The 20,077-nt window shown below is 50.7% G+C and overlaps 1 protein-coding gene across 3 annotated transcripts in view; it reads left to right on the top strand.

The window, feature by feature from the left end:
- The first annotated feature begins 242 nt into the window (after nucleotides 1-242).
- The window catches only part of ADORA1 (adenosine A1 receptor), a 46,011-nt gene continuing 26,176 nt past the window's right edge, over nucleotides 243-20,077 (top strand). Inside the window, exons 1-3 of one of the 3 annotated variants that reach the window (XM_049858079.1) lie at nucleotides 243-547; nucleotides 638-713; nucleotides 1,390-1,766. In XM_049858079.1, coding sequence (XP_049714036.1) covers nucleotides 1,426-1,766 — 341 coding nt within the window. In that variant the 5' untranslated portion in view covers nucleotides 243-547; nucleotides 638-713; nucleotides 1,390-1,425. Of the gene's footprint in view, nucleotides 548-637; nucleotides 714-975; nucleotides 1,063-1,389; nucleotides 1,767-20,077 lie in introns of those variants that run through there. The other 2 variants (XM_049858080.1, XM_049858078.1) reach the window with 2 other exon arrangements.

Raw genomic sequence — 20,077 nt, forward strand, 5'->3', positions numbered from 1 at the left:
GAGGAGGAGGGGGGACGTCAGCGAGGGAGGCATTCCGGAGCCCTGCAGGTGACATGCTGCGCCGCTGTGAGGAGTGGAGGGGGCTCTGGGGATAGGTCAGGGCTCCCCCGGGCATCCCCCATCCAGACAGGACGGAGTGGACACCGGGAGGCTGCACCTCTGTCTTGTTCCAGGCTGGATCAATACACCAGACCCTTCGGAGAGCTCACCTCTTCCCAGCTTTTCTCACCCAGAATCACTTCCTTTGTTTAGAGGAGGGGGTTGGGGGAGGAGACCGAGGGAGAGAAGGGAGGGGCCCGCGGGTGCCGCCCCCGCCCCCGCCCTCTCCTGTTGTGCGGAACCGGATTGTCACTCAGCTCCCGCGCCGGGGGCGACCGAGGCGCCGGCGCCGGGAGCCAAGTCCTAGCCAGCTACCATCCCCCCAACAGGCCAGTCCTGGATTCTCCCCGTACCTCGGAGCGAGCGGCAGCTGAAGGCGTCGAGCCGCGGGGCACTTGGGCAATAGAGCTCGGGTAGCCAGGCGCTCTGCCAGTTTTGGTGACCTTGGGTAAGTCTGTGCCTCGGTTTCTCCCTGGCCTCCCCAGTGGGGTGCAGGAGAGCTTTGAAAGAAGCGACTGGAATGTCTTCCTTGGGGCAGGCGGTCTGCAAGGGTCCTTGGCAGAGCTGGAGCGGGACTGGGGACAGCTAGAAGCCAGGTACCAGCAATGTCTCAGGTAGGTGGGCGCAGGGCACGTGTGCACACATGCTGGCGTCTGGGGAGCCCGCGCCCAAGCCTTGTCCTGGGCTCAGTGCCCCAGACCCACGCCTGCCACACCAGTCCCAGGTGCGAAACAGGGGCGCTACCTCTTTAAAAGCGTCCTGGGCTGAGCCTCTGCTGCACCATGTGATTGCTTGAAAGGCCGGGCTGGGAGCGCTGCGGCGGGAGCCTGGAGGACGATGAGCTGCGGAGCGGTGCCCAGAACCCAGCCCTGCCCGGCGCGGCTCCGGAGGTCTGGGCGGCTCCAGGTGCCCAGAACTTTGGGCACCGCCTCTGGGACCCCCTGCCAGCCAACAGGCAGGATGGTGAGCTCCCTGCATCTTGTTTTGTGGGCATGGGTGGACAGAGCTAGGCACAGGGGACCGCTGAGGGGTGTGTGTACGCTGGAAGCTGCCTCACACCTGATAAAAAAAGAAGCCGGTGGAGGAGTGAGCTATGCTATTTTAAGTTGCGAATGGAACCTCCAGGGGTAATGAGGGGAAGAGACAGAGATTAGGCAGGGGAAGGACCCAGGGACCCTCTCCAGCCAGGGCAGGCACTGGCCGTGCCAAGCCGGGCACTGTTCCAAAGGGTGGCGGGAGTCCCAGAGCTGCCTGGACGCCCCTCCCCACCCCAGGCTTCCCTGACCACAGGTGCCTGACTGCTGATGTGCCCAGCCTGTGCCCGCCATGCCGCCCTCCATCTCGGCCTTCCAGGCCGCTTACATCGGCATCGAGGTGCTCATCGCCCTGGTTTCCGTGCCCGGGAATGTGCTGGTGATCTGGGCGGTGAAGGTGAACCAGGCACTACGGGATGCCACCTTCTGCTTCATCGTGTCGCTGGCGGTGGCTGATGTGGCAGTGGGCGCTCTGGTCATCCCGCTCGCCATCCTCATCAACATAGGGCCACAGACCTACTTCCATACCTGCCTCATGTTCGCCTGTCCTGTCCTCATCCTCACCCAGAGCTCCATCCTGGCCCTGCTGGCGATCGCTGTGGACCGCTATCTCCGTGTCAAGATCCCGCTCCGGTGAGTCCACGGCAGCAGAAGGTGCCCACACTCCCCATGCTGGTGCCCTTGAGGGCCATGTAGAGAGGATGAAAGGTAGACCGTAAGACCCTAGTAAGCCCAGCGATCTGGCTGCATTGTGCCCAGTCCTTACCCCGCCTTCCTGTCATCTGCTCTGCAGGGCCAGACTGAGCTGCAGTTGGAGAAGCAGGAGGGGCTGGGTGGCTGGAGGACCGTGAACTTGGCACTGCCCAGGACCCAGAGTGGGCGCTGCTGCTGTTCTCCTGACATGGCCAGGGAACCCGAGGCTGTCTGTCAGGCCTGACGTGGTTGGTGGTGGGATTGAAGGGGCCATCAAGACAGGGTCCCAGTGAGCGTGAGTGGAAACGAGCTGAGCTCCACCAGTCTGCTGGGAAGCAGAAGGGCAGAGCAGAGAGCTGGGGCTATGGTGAGGACCAGCTGAGGGTGGTACATGGGGCCAGGACTGCTCTCCCCAACCAGACCCAGGCAGGCTTCCTGGAGACACTCTTTCGTGTTCTTATTCTCAGGTATCTCTGTGCCAGCCAGTTCCACCCTCTGGGGCTATCCTGCTGAATCCAAGTGCTCTGATTTCCTCTTCCCAACTCCCACTTACGGGGTCTCTGCTCAGGCAGGAGGAGAGGGCCGTGCCGGCACCTGCTCTTAATGTTGTAAAACCGTGTGTGGCTTTGCCGGTCACAGCAGAGCTGCCCAGGGCTGGTGCTGTGAGCCTTCAGTGCAGGTGTCTAGTGCACGTTGGGGCTTCCAGCCCAGGCCTGCCAGGCCGTAATCTTGTCACCAGGCAGTGCCTGGGCCACCAAGTGCCAGTGAGTGCCTAGGCACACTGCCAGGGACTGGCCCTGCTGGGACACTCTTGTCCGGCATGCTTGTCCCCTCTTTAAATTGTTGTCACCAGTAGATTCCCTTTCTATTGGGGAGCTCTGAGCATGTCCGGCACCTGCCAACCCAGGCGTAGTTTCCATATCTGGGACACGGGGCCCTTGGCCTCACTTGGCTGCTTTCCCGGGCAGGCCTAGGCACCCACGACTCTCCCCTTTGCATTACATTTGTGCACACGTAACTTTTCAAAACCTGTTCTCATGTGCTATTTTTCCGTTCTCACCATGAGGTGGAACAGGAGCTGGTAAAGGGGAAGCTAAGACCCAGAGGGTCCCCTGAAACTGACTGGGAGCAGGGCCTTGATTCTGCTCCTGCCTTCCTTCCTGACCCCCTGGCACCTCCATGCCTGTTCCTCACCTCCTCTACCTTCCTCACAATCTGCTGGTCTCCTAGGGAAGGTGGGCTGAAGGCTGCAGCTCAGGGGAGAAGAAAGGGCTAGGGAGCAACCCAGAATCCCTGAGTTCCACCCCTGAGGCCCTCGTGCACGTGGCACATGCGTGGCTGCTGCCATTAGTCCCAGGTCACTGTTGCAGATGAAGCTGGCCTGAAACCATTAGGAGGGGCTGGGCCTCGCCCGGCCGTTATAACTAAGTGTTGCCACGTTAGGAGGCGCTCACAGATGCGCAGATATGGGAAGGCTGCTGGAGAAAGTCTGGCTGCCTTGTGGGTGCAGAGGTGGGCCAGAGGCCTGGACCTGAATGAAGTGACAGAGGTCATGGCGTGCAGGGCGTGTCTTCCTTCCCGTGGGCAGAGATGGCTGTGCTGGCGGGAGTGACAGGCTCCTGCCTCAGGAGGCAACCCCTGCTGCTCCTTGCTGCTGCCTGGAGAGCTCAGTGTTCTCCTGGAGGAGGAGGCAGGGGCAGGCATAAAGGCTGGTAATACTGGTCTGGGTTGAAGTCCTTATTATGGATTTCTAGCTGTGTGACCTTGGGAGAGTCCTTGCCTAACCTCTTTAAGCTTTAGTTTCCTCCTTTCTAAAGGGGGCACTAATAATAGTACCTACTTTCTAGGGCTACTGGAAGTATATAACGGGCTTGTACATACAAAGCACTTAGTAAGCAATCAATAAACAGTAGGTTTATGTTTGTAATTTTATTATCATTATTAACATATAGCTTAAAGTGGGGCTGGATGGGAAAGCCCTGTGTGCCCCCTCCACCCCCTGTACAAACACACACTCATGCTCTCATACAGGCAACACACACACACACATATACAACACTTCCAGGGAGGTGTCAAGTCCTGTTAAGTTTTCCTTATTACATTTCCCAGTCTTGGTGGACGGTTGTTGCCTCAAGGAGAGTGACCAGGCAATGACCACCTCTTGTTTGTTTCCACAATTCTCCAGAATGCTCAGCACAGCGTCCGGCACATAGCAGACACTCAAGGAACATTGACTGGATGGAGCTGGATGAGTTTCCAGAGCTCATACGGTTGAGCCTCAGGAAGCCCTTCCAAATGTCCAACCTCTCACCTTGCTGTGGACCAGACCTGTCTCCCCTTCTCCCTCAGGGCCCTGGCCATAGCTGCCCTCATCAGCCCAGACGTGGCCTCTTCAGAGCCTCGCACCAGCAGTGCATGAGTCAGAGAAAGGCTGCCAGGGCCCAGTTCCCCAAGCAGGGATCCCAGAAGCTGAGCTTAGGTGGTGGGCCGCTCTGGGCCTGTTCCCGTCACTGCCCGGGGCGGGGAGGACCAGCAGGAGGGACAGCATGATGTGCTCCCATCTGATCAGCTGGAGTCAAGAGGTGGCTGTGTCTGTGAGAACAGCTCTCAGCCAGAGGAGCCCAGGCACCCTGCTACCTGAGCAGACAAGCCAGTCCAAGGCGGCTGTGTCCTGGGCTCCAGGGAGTAATACTGACCAAGCGTGAGGCATGAATCAGGCATCTGAATGACAGAGTTCAGCTCGGGCCTGCACCAAACCAAGCATGGTTTAGGCAGAGGGCTGGTCAGTCAGCCACAAATTTTATTTCTTCCCGCTTGGCAGAAGGCCAAGACAGAAAAGAGATTCACGTCATGTAGTGTGATCTAGTTATATGTAATAAAAGCGCAAATTGTTGATTCATCAGTAACCTGTGGTCATTTACATGTATTTTGCATGTCATTTGCATGGCACCTCCACAGGCTTGTGGCAATTTGATGCCCAATCCAGGGGGCAGGTTGTAGGGAGGAGTGCCAACAGGGGCTTCCTGCCTAAAACCCTTCCTGTGGAAAGGACACCCTAACAAGGGGTGTCTATGGGCAGATGGGTTGGGGTGGGGTGAAGGGGTGGCAGGTGTTTGGGAGTCGGACAGACCTGACTTTGAACTCTACCCTGTCACTAACTAGCTGTGCAAACTTGGACCAGTTATTTGACCTCTCGAAGCCTTTTTCTTCTTTTATTGGTTAAATGAAGGAAGGGATTGGATTTGAGGTCTTTGAGGTTCCTTTCAGCTCTAACACTGTGGTTCTTCCTTATCATGGTTCCTACCAGTGCTTCACTGGGATCCTGGGAGGGTTTTGTTGTGTTGCGTTTTTTAGTTCCTAGTGATTGTGTGCTAGCCAGGATGCTATGTGTTTTATTTGCTTTATCTCATTTAATGCTCACAGCCTCTCCCGGTAGAGGTTACTGTTGTCCCTCTTCCACGAATAATTCTGTAGATAAACTGAAGTCTGAGGCTCAGAGAGGTTTAATGATTTGCCCAGACAAACAGCTTGTCAGGAGCAGAGCCCAGATTTGAATCCAGGCCTGTTTAGCTGATATCTCAAGCTAAGAGTTGGAGTCGACTCGACAGCAATGGGTTTAGTTTTGGTCTTAAACCAAGAAGCCCTACGCATCTTGAGTCATGCCCCGGAAGCTGTAGGATTTATGGAGGAGTCTCGTCAAGGCTGTAGTGGGGTGACTTTTCTCCTCTGATCTTTGCCAACAGGCTCTGCACTCCGCTCAGCCCATGTAGTGCCCCCTCCTCCCTGCCCAGTGGGTACCTTCTCTCCAGTGGGCAGCAGAGCCCCGGCAGGCAGCACTACCTCTGTCCATAGCTGGAAACCTGCCCAGCTGGGCCGCCAGGCCCGGGAAGCACAGATGGAGTGGGGGAGGACCGGCATGCTGGGCCAGAGCTTGGGCAGGGAGGGAAAGCTGGTAGATGAGGGTGTGCTGGCTTTCAGAGCATCCATTTAGCCTTCCCCACTCTGGTTAGCTGGGCTGTCCTCTACAACTACTCCAGAAAAATTGCTCTCTAGTCCCGCTATCTGCTTTCAGGACAGGTAGGCCATCTCCAGCTCCTCTGTCTAAGGATGGATTAGTCATAGGACTAGAGTGTCTGAGGGAGGAGAGGAGCTGGAGCAATCTTGGAAGCCTTGCCCCATTTTGCTTGTAGATGAGGAAACCGAGGCCCAAGGAGGGTGCATGCTGGCTCATGGTCACTGTCACTCAGCCTTGAGCTCTTCCCTCCTCTGAGTCCTGCCTCCCCACTTTGGATGTAAAAGGCTAGGGCAAGATTTTCTCAAGGAACAGAGGAGAAAAATGCAGCCTGGGCATTTTAAGCCAATAAGTTAGTTTAGAGGGTGAAGTAGGTTTGCGATTAAAAAATAATTTGAATTAGAGATAGCCTTTAGCGTAGGTTCTGCTAAAGACTGTGTTGAGCAAGGGGGTTGAAGAAAGCTATAGATTCGTTTGAAGGGTGAAACCTTCACCCAGTGGCCTCGGAACGGTTTCCAGGAAGTCTCAGTGTATGTTAGAGGCCGACTGCCTAGGGGTTAACACTTTCTGAAAGCGGGGGATGGCCGAGATGCCGCGGCCACAGGAGCAGAAATCACCACCCTGTCATCTGATGTTAACTTCTGAGCATAAGAGCAATCCATGTTTACTGTTAAAAATTTGAAAAATATAAGAATAAAAAAAAAAAAAAACAGTGCTATCGAATAAGAAGGAATAGAGATGATAAAATCACCAGTGATCCCACCGCTTCCAGCTACTACTGTAAACATTTGGAAGGTCCAGAAAAATCTCCCCAGTATGTATATATATATGTATAGGGAGAGAGAGAGAGAGATAGGAGTTATTTTTACATTGTTAAGATCATCTATATATATATATACTTGGTGCTATATCCCATTTTGGAAACCCTGGTGGTGCACTGGTTAAATGCTACGGCTGCGAACCAAAAGGTCGGCAGCTCGAATCCACCAGGTGCTCCTTGCAAACTCTATGGGGCAGTTCTACCCTGTCCTGTAGGGTCGCTATGAGTTGGAATCGACTCGACGGCAATGGTTTTGTTTTTTTGGTTTTATATCCCATTTTAGAAGCCTGTTGGCGGAGTGGTTAAGTGCTCGGCTTCTAACCGAAAGGTCGGCAGTTTGAACCCATCAGCTGCTCCACGGTAGAAAGATGTGGCAGTCTGCTTCTGTAAGGATTTACAGCCTTGGAAACCCTACGGGGCAGTTCTACTCTGCGCTGTAGGGTCACTATGAGTCAGAATTGACTTGACTGCCATGGGTTTATGCCCCATTTTATTCACTTAATGTTATAAGTGTTCCCTTAAGTCCATAGACACTACTGTTTATGATGATGTAGTATTGAATTGTATTGCTACTCATCTTTTAGCTTTCAGCTAAAATAGCCCCTCCTTGGGGAGGCCCCCCTGAACCCCTGCCCACTCCTCACCTGGCCCAGGTTGGTTTCCTTTGCTAGGCACTCAGGTTGGATCCTCTTCTTCTACATCACTCATCGCCAGCGTAGCTTTCTACTTAATGTCTGCCTTTCTGGGCTTGGCAAGTGCGAAAGATTCAGCCAGACCACACTGGCCTTCTTACCCATGTACCCCTGAGTCTGGCACACAGTAGGCATGCATGAATATTTTGAATAAAAAAAAATTGGGGTATCATATTTTATTTATTCATCATTGGGCGTTTAAATTATTACCAATTTTCATATTATTGCAGGTGGCACTGCAATGGTACCTCCAGTTCACATGTTCATAGGGTCAGAGCTGAGTCTAGGACCCTGGGTTGTCCCTCCCGGTAAATAGCACAGTCTCTATCTGTAAGGATTTTCTTATGAGGTTAAGTATTTCCCAACTCCTTTTACTCCGACTCCCCTCCTCGCCCCAATTTCACCGACCTTATGAATGCCCGGAGCGGCATCTGGCACTCCTCAGCCCATTTGCCCTTCTGGGCTTGGGAGGGCAAGACTGTATGGGCCCCAGGTCTCATCCTTACTGCTCAGTCACTATTCCCTGAGGCCTGGGTGTCCTGTTTCCTTGTGTCTTGGTGAGGAGAGCAGCTCCAGGATGGGGGCCTGGTGGGTGGTACTTCTTGGTTGGCCCCATTGGGCAGAGTGGGCACAGCACACACATAGGGAGGCAGGACGCTGAGAGACACAGCTCCTTGGGCTGCATAAATCATGTCTTCAGCCTCAGCCTCCCTCACTGAAGCCCAGAAGAGCCTCCCAGCAGCTGTAGAATAAAGAAAAGGCTGGGGTAGCAGGTGCTGGGGATGGGAACAGGAAGGGAAGGCATGGGTGGGCTTGGCACCCATATCCTTGGAAATGCTGGCTTGGGGGTAGACAGGGGAAGGAGGGCAGCTGGCTAGGATTTTCTCTGACCCTAGAGAAGAGGAAATCGAGGCACCTTCTCCTGCAGTGTTCATCCCCTGGTGGCTTTTCCCCTAGCAGGCCTACAGAGAAGTATGGGAATAGGGCTGGCAACATCCATTTATCTATTTCATAAACATGCTTTGAGCACCTGCTGTGTGCCAGACACTGTGCTGGACCTGAGGATGCAGAGCTGGGCGGGCTGGTCTGGTCTCTGCGTCTGTCTGGAAGCTCTTGGCCATTATTGAGATTGTGGATTCCTAGAGACCAATGTGGCTAAGGGAGAAACTCCCAACATAACTGGGGTGGGAGTTGGGGTGGCAGGAGGCTGGTACCTAACACCTTGCACTGCTTGGCTGGGCAGCTGGACCCTACTCCATACTCTCTGTCTCAGCCCAGGTCAGGTGGCAGGAGGTCCCTTGGGGCTGTCTTCCTGTTGCCGCCAGAACTTCTGTGTCCGTTGGGAATGGAAGGCAACTGGCTTGTCCCCACCAGAGCCCTAATACAAGCCAATCAAAACCCAAGCCTGTTGTCATCGAGTCGAGGCCGACTCATAGTGACCCTATAGAATAGAGTTGCACTGCCCCATAGAGTTTCCAAGGAGCACCTGGTAGATTTGAACTGCCGACCTTTGGTTAGCAGCTGTAGCTCTTAACTACTACGCCACCAAGGTTTCTGGCCCTAATACAGATGAACCTATTCATTCATTCATTCATTCGACAAATGCTTACTGAGTGCCTCATATGTGCCAGGCACTGTTATGGATTCTTGGGATACATTTATTAACAAAACAAAGACCCTTGAGGAGCCTGCCTTCTAATGGGTTAGAGGATAGATGCTAAATAATAAACATGGTATGTAACTTACGCGGAGCATTAGAACAGGGTAAATGGATTGGGAACACCAGAGCAGGGGAGAGGAGGCGGGAGAAAGGGTTGCAATTTTTTAAATAGGGGGGATCAGTGAGGCTTCACGGAGAGGACGACGTCTGAGGAAAACCTTGCAGGAGAGGGACTGTACCACACAGACACTGGGAGAAGAACCCACCCTGCAGAGGAGATAATTGGAGTGAAGGACCCAGGGCAGGAACATCCCTAAAGTGTTTGGGGACTAGCTAGGAGGCCTGTGTGGCGGAGACGGGGTGATAAAGGGGAAAAGTGGTCCAATGGTATGACTGAAAAGACAGCAGTTCTCTGGCCCTTGCAGGGTGTTGAAGTAGGGCTTCGAAGCGGTTCGTTCGTAAAAGGCTTCGAACGCCTGCTCAGAATTTGCATTTCCACCCCAGATATACTGAATCAGAATCTACACTTTAACACCACCCCTAGGTGATTCTTATGTATAATAAATTTTGAGAACCACTGCTCTATTAGTAAGGAGCCCTGGTGGCACAGTGGTTAAAGCGCTTGGCTGCTAACCAGAAGGTCAGTTGTTCTAACCCACTAGCTGCTCTGAGGGAGAAAGATGAGGCAGCCTGCGTCCGTAAAGATTACAGCCTTGGAAACCCTGGGAGGCAGTTCTACTCTGTCCTATAGGGTCACTATAAGTTGATTCCGCCGCGAGTCAGAATCAACTCGACTGAGTGGGAGTGGGTTTGGATTTTTGGTTTGGCTCTACTAGTGGTCCTCAGAATTGGTCCCTAACCAGCAGCCTTAGCATCTCCTGGGGACTTGTTAGAAATGCAAATTCTCAGCGGGGGTTTGAGCTGGAACAAACGGGTTCAAAGTGTTGCCTTAAGCCAACTAGAAGGGTTTTGGCTTTTACTCTGAGGGAATGGGGAGCCATTGCAGGGTTTAGAGCGGCGGAGTAACATGACCTGATTTAGGTTTTAAGGGAACACTGTGGCTGCTGGCTAGAGAATATGCTGTAGCGGGCAAGGGTGGAAGGAGGGGATTAATTAGAAACTATTGGAGGCAAGAAAAGGGGGCGGCTTGAACCGGGGCAGTAGCAGAGGAGGTGGTAAAAGTGATTAATTCTGCGAGTGCATTTTTTTTTCCTCATGTAAACTCAAAATTTAAAATTCCTTTTGTAGAGTCAAATAGGTTCTGCACTGTTTACGGGGTGATTTCTGAGTTGTAAAAATGATCTGGGCCCCCCTCCCCCATTTTTGGTAATTCCTGTCTTCCCCCTTTCCGTTTTGGCTGCCACGAGCAGACAGACAGAAAGCTCAAGGAAACCCTTTTCTTGCATCTTAGAAGCTGATGTTAACTGCTCCAGGTCTGTCAAACAGATGTGTTCTATGCACACTTTTGAATTTTAAAAACTTTTTATTTCCTTTTGCTTGAGGTAACATTTTCATAGAGTCAAGTGCATAAATCGTAAGTGTATAGTGCAATAATTTTTTTACAAATGTGCACGTCTACGTTGCCACTGCCCAGATGGATATTTAGAACATTTTCAGCACCCCAGAAGGGTCCCTTGTGCCCCTCCCAGGAAGCATTCTCCCAAAGGTATCCACCGTTCTGACCTTTATTCCCTAGATGGATTTTGCCTGCTTTTGAACTTTTCAAATGGAATCAAGCAATATGCACTCCCTTGTCTGGCTTCTGGCACTGAAAATTATCTCTGAGACTCATCCCTGTTACTGAGAGAAGCAGCAGATTAAAAAAAAATTTGTTTTTATTTCAGTGTAGAATTCCGTTGTAAATGTACCATGATTTCTTCAAATGCTGGGTAGATTTTGAAGACAGAGACAGAGGACTTACTTATGGATTGGATGTGGGATGTGAAAGAGTCAAGGATGACTCCCAGGTTTTAGACTCAAGCAACTGGGAGGTTGGGGCTGGCATCTGCCAAGGTGGGAAAGGCTGCAGATGGTGCAGGCTTGGGAACAAGGAAGACGAAAGGGAGTTGAGATTTAGCTATGTTGAGTTTGAGGTGTCTATCAGATATCTCAGACAAGCAGGCAGTTGGATATATCAAGATGGAGTTTAGAAGAGGGGTCTGGGCTGGGAAAATAGATGTGGGAGCCATCGGCCTGCAAATGATGTTGCAACGCATGAGGCTGGATGAGATCCCCAAGAGAGAGAGCACAGATAAAGAGGACCAAGGATGGGCAGTGAGAGGCTGGGGAGAAGAGGAGGCACCCTCAGAGGGGACTGAAGGAGAACCAGGGATGTAGGGAGAAAACCAAGAGCCAAGAGTGCGGTGTCCTGGAAGCCAAGTGTAGGCAGTAGATCCAGGAGGAGCAAGAGATCAGCTGTTCCAAATGCCACCAGTGGGCAAGCGAGACTAGGACTGAGAGTTACCATTGGATTTAGCAAGGCCACTGGTGACCTTGACAAGGGCAGTGTCAGTGGAGCGGAGGGGCGGAAGCCCTGGTTGGAGCAAGCTCAACAGAGAAGAGGAGTGGAATGGAAGGCAGCAGGGATAGGTTGCTCTTTTGAGCAATTTTTTTGCAAAGAAGAACAAAGTAGGGGGCAGTAGCTGGCAGGGGAAGCGGGTACAAGGCATTTTACTTGTTTTTTTTTTTTTTTTTAAAGATAGAATGGATGTTACTGTAGTTGTGTGCTGGTTGAAATCCCTTGGAAAGTGAGAAACTAACAGCAGAGCAAAGGAGAGAGTTTCTGGGGTGACGTCCTTGTTTAGGAGTCCCTGGGTTAATGCACTTGGATACTACCTGCGAGTTTGGAGGTTCAAGTCCACCCAGAGGTGCCTCAGAAGAAGGGCCTGGTGATCTACTTCTGAAAAATTAGCCATTGAAAACCCTGTGGAGCACAGTCCTCTGACAAACACAGGTCGCTGCGGGTCGGGATCAACTCAACGACAGCTGGTACTGGCCCTTATCTAGGCCAGTCGGGTTGGGGCCTAGGGCATAAACGAAGGGCGTGGCATCAGAGCAGAGCATGGCGCTTCACCTGCCGTAACAGGCAGGAAGGCGGAGTACGTGGGGGCAGGCGCTGGCAGGTGGTGTTCTCTCCCGACGGTTTCAGTTTTCTTAGTGCGGTAGGAAGCAAGGTCAGCAGCTGAGGGTGAGGGTGGGGGGTGTTGGAGAGAGGGTGATGTTGGAGAGAGGGTGATGTTGGAGAGAGGGTGATGTTGGAGAGAGGGTGATGTTGGAGAGAGAGAGGGTGATGTTGGAGAGAGGGTGATGTTGGAGAGAGGGTGATGTTGGAGAGAGGGTGATGTTGGAGAGAGGGTGATGTTGGAGAGAGGGTGATGTTGGAGAGAGGGTGATGTTGGAGAGAGGGTGATGTTGGAGAGAGGGTGATGTTGGAGAGAGGGTGATGTAATTCCCTAGGAAGTGGGAGAGTGACTAGACTCAGGAAGCTGAGCATGACTGGGGGCAGCACTAAGGGCTGATGAATTTAAAGTGGGACCAAGCACTGTGGCCATTTATCACCAGCCACGTTCAGCTGCACGACGTTGGCGCGGAGGAGGTAGAGAGTCCGTTCCTTCTCTAACTCAGCAGGGCCAGATTGTGTCACACGTCCGGGATTGGACACGTCACGGTCGAGCAGTCAGCCCTGGCCCCTGCCCTCACAGAGATGACTGGGAGGGAGGGACAGTGCGCGTGGAAACACATAGGTGGCTGCAAGTACAGTTAGGGGAGAATGTGAGGAAGAGGAAGCCAACCTGGTGTTCTCTGCCACAGGCCCTTGTTTGCTTCTCCAACCCCCACCCCCGCCCCGTCTTAGTGTCCCCAGGGACCCTTAGTAGGGCCTTGTAGACCTTGTGGTTCATGGTCAAGAGTTTGGGTTTTATTCTTCATGCACTGTGAAGCCTCTGAATAGTTTAAGCAGGGAATGACTATATAATCCAAATTACATTTTAAAAAGGTCAAAAATCCTTAACAAAATATTAGCAAATCAAATCCAGGGAAGTAAAAAGGATAATACATCACAACCAAGAAGTGTTTATTCCATGTATGCAAACGTGGTTTAACATTTGAAAAACCAATCGGTATATTTACCGTATTAATACAACATAACATCATGCTACGTTACGTCACGTCACGTCATGACACGACACGTCACGACATGACACAACATGACACGACACGACATAACATAACAGATTAATATAAGGAGGCCCCTCTGCTTGCTGTTTGTAGGATGGATTGGAGTGGGGTAGGAGAGGATGTGGGAAGACCGATTAGCGGCCCTCGCAGTCGACCGGGATAGGGGCCAGGCAGGGAGCAGAGATGGAGAGAGCTGGGAAGATTTCAGGGATGTTGGAGTTAAAACCAGGGAGCAGAGGTGGTTTGGTGGTAGAATTCTCACCTTCCATGCAGGAGACCTGGATTCAATTCACATGCACAGCCACCGTCCATCTGTCACTGGAGGCTTGTGTGTTGCTATGATGCTGAACAGGTTTCAGCAGAGCTTTCAGACTAACATGGGACTAGGAAGAAAGGCCTGGCAATCTATGTCTGAAAATCAGCAATGGAAACCCTATGACTCATAACAGCGTGATGGGCAACCGGTCGTGGGGATGGGGCAGCATTTTGTTCAGTTGTGCATGGGGTCATCATGAGTTGGGGTGACTTGATGGCAGATAACAACAGCAACAACAGAGTTAGAACCAACTGGTAGTGGATTGGATCCCTGGTGGCATAGTGGTTAAGCGCTCGGCTGCTTGCCTGTTAACTGAAAGGTTGGCTGTTCAAACCTACTCGCCACTGTGTGGGAGAAAGATGTGGCAGCCTGCTCTCATAAAGATTATAGCCTTGGAAACCCTACCAGGCAGTTCTCCTCTGCCCTAAAGGGTCTCTGTGAGTTGGGATCACTGAGATGGCAAGGGATTATGGTAGTGGGTGGGATGTTCAAGGTGGGAAAAGAAGTCAAACGTGACCCTCCAGGTGTCTTAGTACCCAAAGGCTGCTGTAACAAAATACCAGAAAATTATTCTCTCAAGGTTCTGGAGGCCGGAAGTCTGAATTCAGAGCGTTGGCAGGGATATACCCTCTCTCTGTGGGCTCTAAGGGAAGATCCTTCCTTAACTCTTTCAGCGTCAGTGGCCCCAGGCGTCTCTTGGCATTCACTGGTTTGGAGATGCATCTTCACCTGTCTTTCTTGTGTGCGCCACTCTATTTCTGTGTCTGTCCTATTTTATAAAACTCTATTTAGAAGGAACTAGGATTAGGACCCAGCCTACTCCTGTATACCCTCGTTCATTTAACTGATAACATCTGCAGAGAAACCCTGATTTTCCCAAACAGGGTCACCTTCACAAGTACAGGTGTCAGGATTTCAACAAACCTTTTTTTTTTTAATTTTTATTTTTATTGTGCTTTAAGTGAAAGTTTACAAATGAAGTCAGTCTCTCATACAAAAATTTGTATACACCTTGCTATATACTCCTACTTGCTCTCCCCCTAGTGAGACAGCACACTCCTCCTCTCCACCCTGTATTCCCCGAGTCCATTTAACCAGCTCCTGTCCCCCTCTGCCTTCTCATCTCCCCTCTAGACAGGAGCTGCCCACATAGTCTCATGTGTCTACTTGATCCAAGAAGCTCACTCCTCACAAGTATCATTTTCTGTTTTATAGTACAGTCCAATCCCTGTTTGAAGAGTTGGCTTTGGGAACGGTTCCAGTCTTGGGCTAACATAAGGTCTGGGGACCATGACCTCCAGGGTCCTTCTAGTCTCAGTCAGACCATTAAGTCTGGTCTTTTAACGAGAATTTGAGGTCCACATCCCACTGCTCTCCTGCTCCATCAGGGGTTCTCGGTTGTATTCCCTTTCAGGGCAGTTGTGGGTTGTAGCCAGGCACCATCTAATTCTTCTGGTCTCAGGCTGATGGAGTCTCTGGTTTATGTGGCCCCTTCTGTCTCTTGAGCTCATAATTACCTTGTGTTTTTGGTGTTCTTCATTCTCCTTTGCTCCAGGTGGGTTGAGACCATTTGATTCATCTTAGATGGCTGTTTGCTAGTGTTTAAGACCCCAGATGCCACTCACCACAGTGGGATGCAGAATGTTTCTTAATAGGTTTTATTATGCCAGTTGACCTAAGTGTCCCCTGAAACCATGGTTCCCAAACCCCTGCCCCTGCTACTCTGGCCTTTGAAGTGTTCAGTTTATTCAGGAAACTTCTTTGCTTTTGGTTTAGTCCAGTTGTGCTGACTTCTGTATTGTGCGTTGTCCTTCCCTTTACCAAAATAGTTCTTGTCTACTATCTAATTAGTGAATATCCCTCTTTCTCCCTCCCTACACTCATAACGATCAAAAAATATTTTCTTCTCTGTTTAAACTATTTCGTGAGTTCTTATAATAGTGGTCTCATACAATATTTGTCCTTTTGCAGACTAATTTCACTCAGCCAAATGCCTTCCAGATTCTTCCATGTTATGAAATGTTTTACAGATTTGTCATCGTTCTTTACCGATGCGTGGTATTCCATTGTGCGAATATACCATAATTTAGTTATCCATTCATCCGTTGATGGGCACCTTGGTTGCTTCCATCTTTTTGCTATTGTAAGCAGTGCTGCAATGAACATGGGTGTGCATATATCTGTTCCTGTGACGGCTCTTATTTCTCTAGGATATATTCCAAGGAGTGGGATTACTGGATGGTGTGGTAGTTCTATTTCTAGCTTTTTAAGGAAGCACCACATCAATTCCCAAAGTGGTTGTACCATTTGACATTCCCACCAGCAGTGTATAAGTGTTCCAATCTCTCCACAGCCTCTCCAACATTTATTATTTTGTGTTTTTTTGGATTAATGCCAGCCTCACTGGAGTGAGATGGAATCTCATTGTAGTTTTGATTTGCATTTCTCTAATGGCTAATGATCATGAGCATCTCCTCATGTATCTGTTAGCTACCTGAATATCTTCTTTGGTGAAGTGCCTGTTCATATACTTTGCCCATTTTTTAATTGGATTATTTGTCTTTTTATAGTTGAGTTTTTGTAGTATCATGTAGATTTTAGAGATCAGACGCTGATCGGAAATGTCATAGCTAAAAACTTTTTCCCAGCCTGTAGGTAATCCTTTTACTCTTTTGGTGAAGTCTTTGGATGAGCATAGGTGTTTGATTTTTAGGAGCTCCCAGTTACCTAGTTTCTCTTCTGGTGTTTGTGCACCATTAGTAATGTTTCGTATACTGTTTATGCCATGTATTAGGGCTCCTAGTGTTGTCCCTATTTTTTTCCTTCCATGATCTTTATCGTTTTAGATTTTATATTTAGGTCTTTGATCCATTTTGAGTTAGTTTTTGTGCATGGTGTGAGGTATGGGTCTTGTTTCGTTTTTTTTTCAGGTGGCTATCTAGTTACGCCAGCACCGTTTGTTAAAGAGACTGTCTTTTCCTCATTTAACTGATATCGGACCTCTGTCAAATATCAGCCTCTCATATGTGGATGGATTTATGTCTGGATTCTCAGTTCTGTTCCATTGGTCTATGTATCTGTTGTTGTACCAGTACCAGGCTGTTTTGACTACCAGGGGAGTATAATAGGTTCTAAAATCAGTTAGTGTGAGGCTTCCCACTTTGTTCTTCTTTTTCAGTAATGCTTTACTTACCCAGGGCCTCTTTCCCTTCCATATGAAGTTGGTGATTTGTTTCTCCATCTCATTAAAAAACATCATTGGAATTTAGATCGGAATTGCATTGTATCTATAGTTTGCTTTTGGTAGAATAGACATTTTTACAATGCAACAAACCTTTTGAGGGACACAATTCAATCCATAACACCAGGTTTATGGTTTAAGCCACTGGGCGGATGGTGGTATGGTTTCTGGAGATGGGTACAGGTGGGGAAGGAAGAAACTGGGAAGAGGTTCAGATCTTTTCAGGTGCACTGGTGGAGGTGATGTGATGGTAGGTCCACTTGGGGTCTTCTCTCTCACTCATTTCCAGCTCTTCCATCCCCTTGTGTGGTCAGGCAGATAGGCTGCTTCTTGCCTCACACAGCCTCAAAGAAAGGGTCTTTCAAGCATCCAGCAGGCTTCCTGGTGTTCCCAGCGGCTCCATCCTCTCTAGTCCTTGGCTCCCCACTTTACATCTCAGGAGGCTATTGGCTTGGTTGGGCTGGGAGCAGTGAGAACACGTGGCTCTGAGCCTCCAGAAGGTGACAGCAGGGGACACTCCATTCAGAATGGGGCCCAATGACTTCTGAGATAGCCAAGATGCCATAACCCCCACTCCAAGTCTCTGCCCATGCTCAGTAACATGTGGAAGGAGTCCTGTCCCTGGACACCGTGGCCTGTGAAGACTCACTTCCTGTTCTGTGGCTGGAACCCATCTGGTGGTCTGGCCTACTGGGTTGTATTAATCCCTGGATGTTTCAGCCCCACAATCAGGGTCGTCTCCTAGCCACAGGGCACCGAGCAGCCCAGAGAAGTGGCCTTTTAAGCTAATGCAGGAAGAGGATGGCAGACCAATAAACAGGCAGTTACCAAGTACCCGCGCTAGCTCACCCCTGATCCAGGAACCCCACGGACGGCCTAGGGGCACACTGGGTCAGCTAGAAGCAGCCTCGTCAGCTCTTCCACTTGGAAGCAATCTCCCTTTGCTTCACGTAGCAGCGAAAGCTTGGCAGTGCGGATTGGCAGGGTTGGTGTGGGTGTAGAGAGCCAGGGCTCACAGCTCTCACCAGGCAGCCTGCTCTCAGAGCCACAGTTGCCAATTCTCAACTCCTCACCCCTGAGAGAGCAGGGGCCGAGACCACAGCGTGGCAAGTGCTGGTTCTTAACCTTTTTATTCTACCCCACCAGCACCAAGGAAAGAGCCCTGATGGCATGCACAATGGTTAAGTGCTTGGCTGCTAACCAAAAGGTCGGGCAGGGGCTGGGAGCAGTAAGAACACGTTCGAACCCACCAGCTGCTGCAGGGGAGAATGATGTGGCAGTCTGCTTCCTATAGATTATAGCCTTGGAAACCCTATGGGGCAGTTCTCTGTCCTATAGGGTCACTCTGAGTGGGAATCAACTCAAGGCACACAACAACAAGCAGCAAGGTCTCTGAGGCACGTCCACCCAGCAGGGATGGTAACTCACGAGGCAGTGGTTCTCTGGGGGACAGTGTGTTTCAAAGAAACTCCTCTAACCTGGATGTTTTTAATGATTCCACTTCCCAGAGAGTTATCTCATCCTCCTTGCCCCAGCTGTTATGTAGCTACACTACTGAAAAGAAGGCTGAGAGCAGTCTCCCCAGGCAGACAGGAAAACAAACAAAACCCATTGCCGTTGAGTCGATTCTGACTCATAGTGACCCTATAGGACAGAGTAGAACTGCCCCATAGGGTTTCCAAAGAGCAGCTGGTAGATTCAAACTGCCAACCTTTTGGTTGGCAACCAAGTTCTTAACCACTGTGCTACGGAGCCCTGGTGGCGTAGTGGCTAAGAGCTCAGTCTGCTAACCAAAAGATTGGCAGTTGGAATCCATCAGCCGGATTTGTGACCGCAGTAATCCCGCTGGGTTCAGGTTAATGTCAAAATGAGTTGCTTGCACCAGGTTCTGTGGGATCAGGGTGTGGTTCTATCAGTCTGTCTTCCTCATTTTCTTCTAGTACCAAACATGTGTCTATAAGACATTGGCGGTTCAGTGGTAGAATTCTCGCCTTCCATGAGGGAGACCTGGGTTCAATTCCCGGCGAATGCACCTCATGCGCAGCACAAACTAGTGGAGGCTTGCATGTTGCTGTGATGCTGAAGAGGTTTCCGTGGAGCTTCCAGACTAAGACAGACTAGGAAGAAAGGTCTGGCGATCTGCTTCTGAAAATCAGCCAATGAAAACTCTGTGGATAACAATGGTGTGATCCGAAACTGATCATAGGGATGGTGCAGGACCAAGCAGGTTTTCGTTCTGTTGTGCATGGGCTTGTTATGAGTCAGGGGCCAACTCAACAGCAGCTGTGCCTGGCTGGCACTTAAGACCTGTTGCTGTTGAGTCGATCTCGACTCATAACAACCCTATATGACAGCATAGAACTGCCCCATAAGGTTTCCAAAGCTGTACCAAACCCATTGTCATCAAGTCGATTCTGACTCATAGCAACCCAACAGTCTTAATCAGTGTTAGTGGAGTGAAGGACTGCAGACACTGTAATGGAGGAATGGTGCCTTAGTGGGGAACTGAGTGGACAGGTTGGCTAGTTCACTTCCACCTGCAGAAAGCAGGGCAGGCAGTGGGGAAGGACAACATTCCCAAGTGATCAGAGGAGGGTCTGCGGCACAGAGAGATGGACGCACTCACCCACGCTTCCCTGGAAAGTTGGGGGGGGCATCCTGGTCTCCCGGCTTACAGCCCAGCACCCTTCTGCCCCTATGCTGCCCTTTTCTAGGAGGAGGAGAGAAACTGCCTCCCTCCCCCCATTCCGGGGTGTGAACAGGCCCTCCACTGCATTATATCCTCCCAGGGCTTCATTCAGAGCAGCTCCCGAGGAAGCTGGCATCTGAGGAAGACAAGGGGTCCCTGGGGGCTGGCAGCTCTATAAATTGCGTCCAGGGAGGAAACCATTCAGGGATGTTTGGGCGCTTGCTGTGTCTGGCAGACACGCCTGTGGCAGAGCCCTGGTCCTTTGCAGAGTAAACACAACCTCCCCCTTCCCTTAAGAAAAACATCACATTATGGATTCCTGGGGCCATACTTGGGGGGGGTGGTAGAGCTGGCTTAATGACGATGACACAGGTAACATTCAGAGCTGGGTGTGCCAGGCCCCAGGGGCTGGTGAGAGGCCAGAACAACGGGTGTGAAGGCATGAAAACCCCCAACCCAACGACTTTTAATCATTGTAGGAGGCCACAGTGGCTTCAGAGTCTTGGTAGGGTGTGTGTATTCATATGTGTACGTGTGTATACGTATGTGTGTGTGTGTGCTCATATATGCGTGGGGATGTTATAGCTTGTCTTTTTTTTTTCAATAATGCTTTATTGTGTTTTTGTTAAAGTTTACACAAGTTTG

Source organism: Elephas maximus, chromosome 18, assembly GCF_024166365.1.
Source record: "Elephas maximus indicus isolate mEleMax1 chromosome 18, mEleMax1 primary haplotype, whole genome shotgun sequence".
Classification (NCBI taxonomy): Eukaryota; Metazoa; Chordata; class Mammalia; order Proboscidea; family Elephantidae; genus Elephas; species Elephas maximus.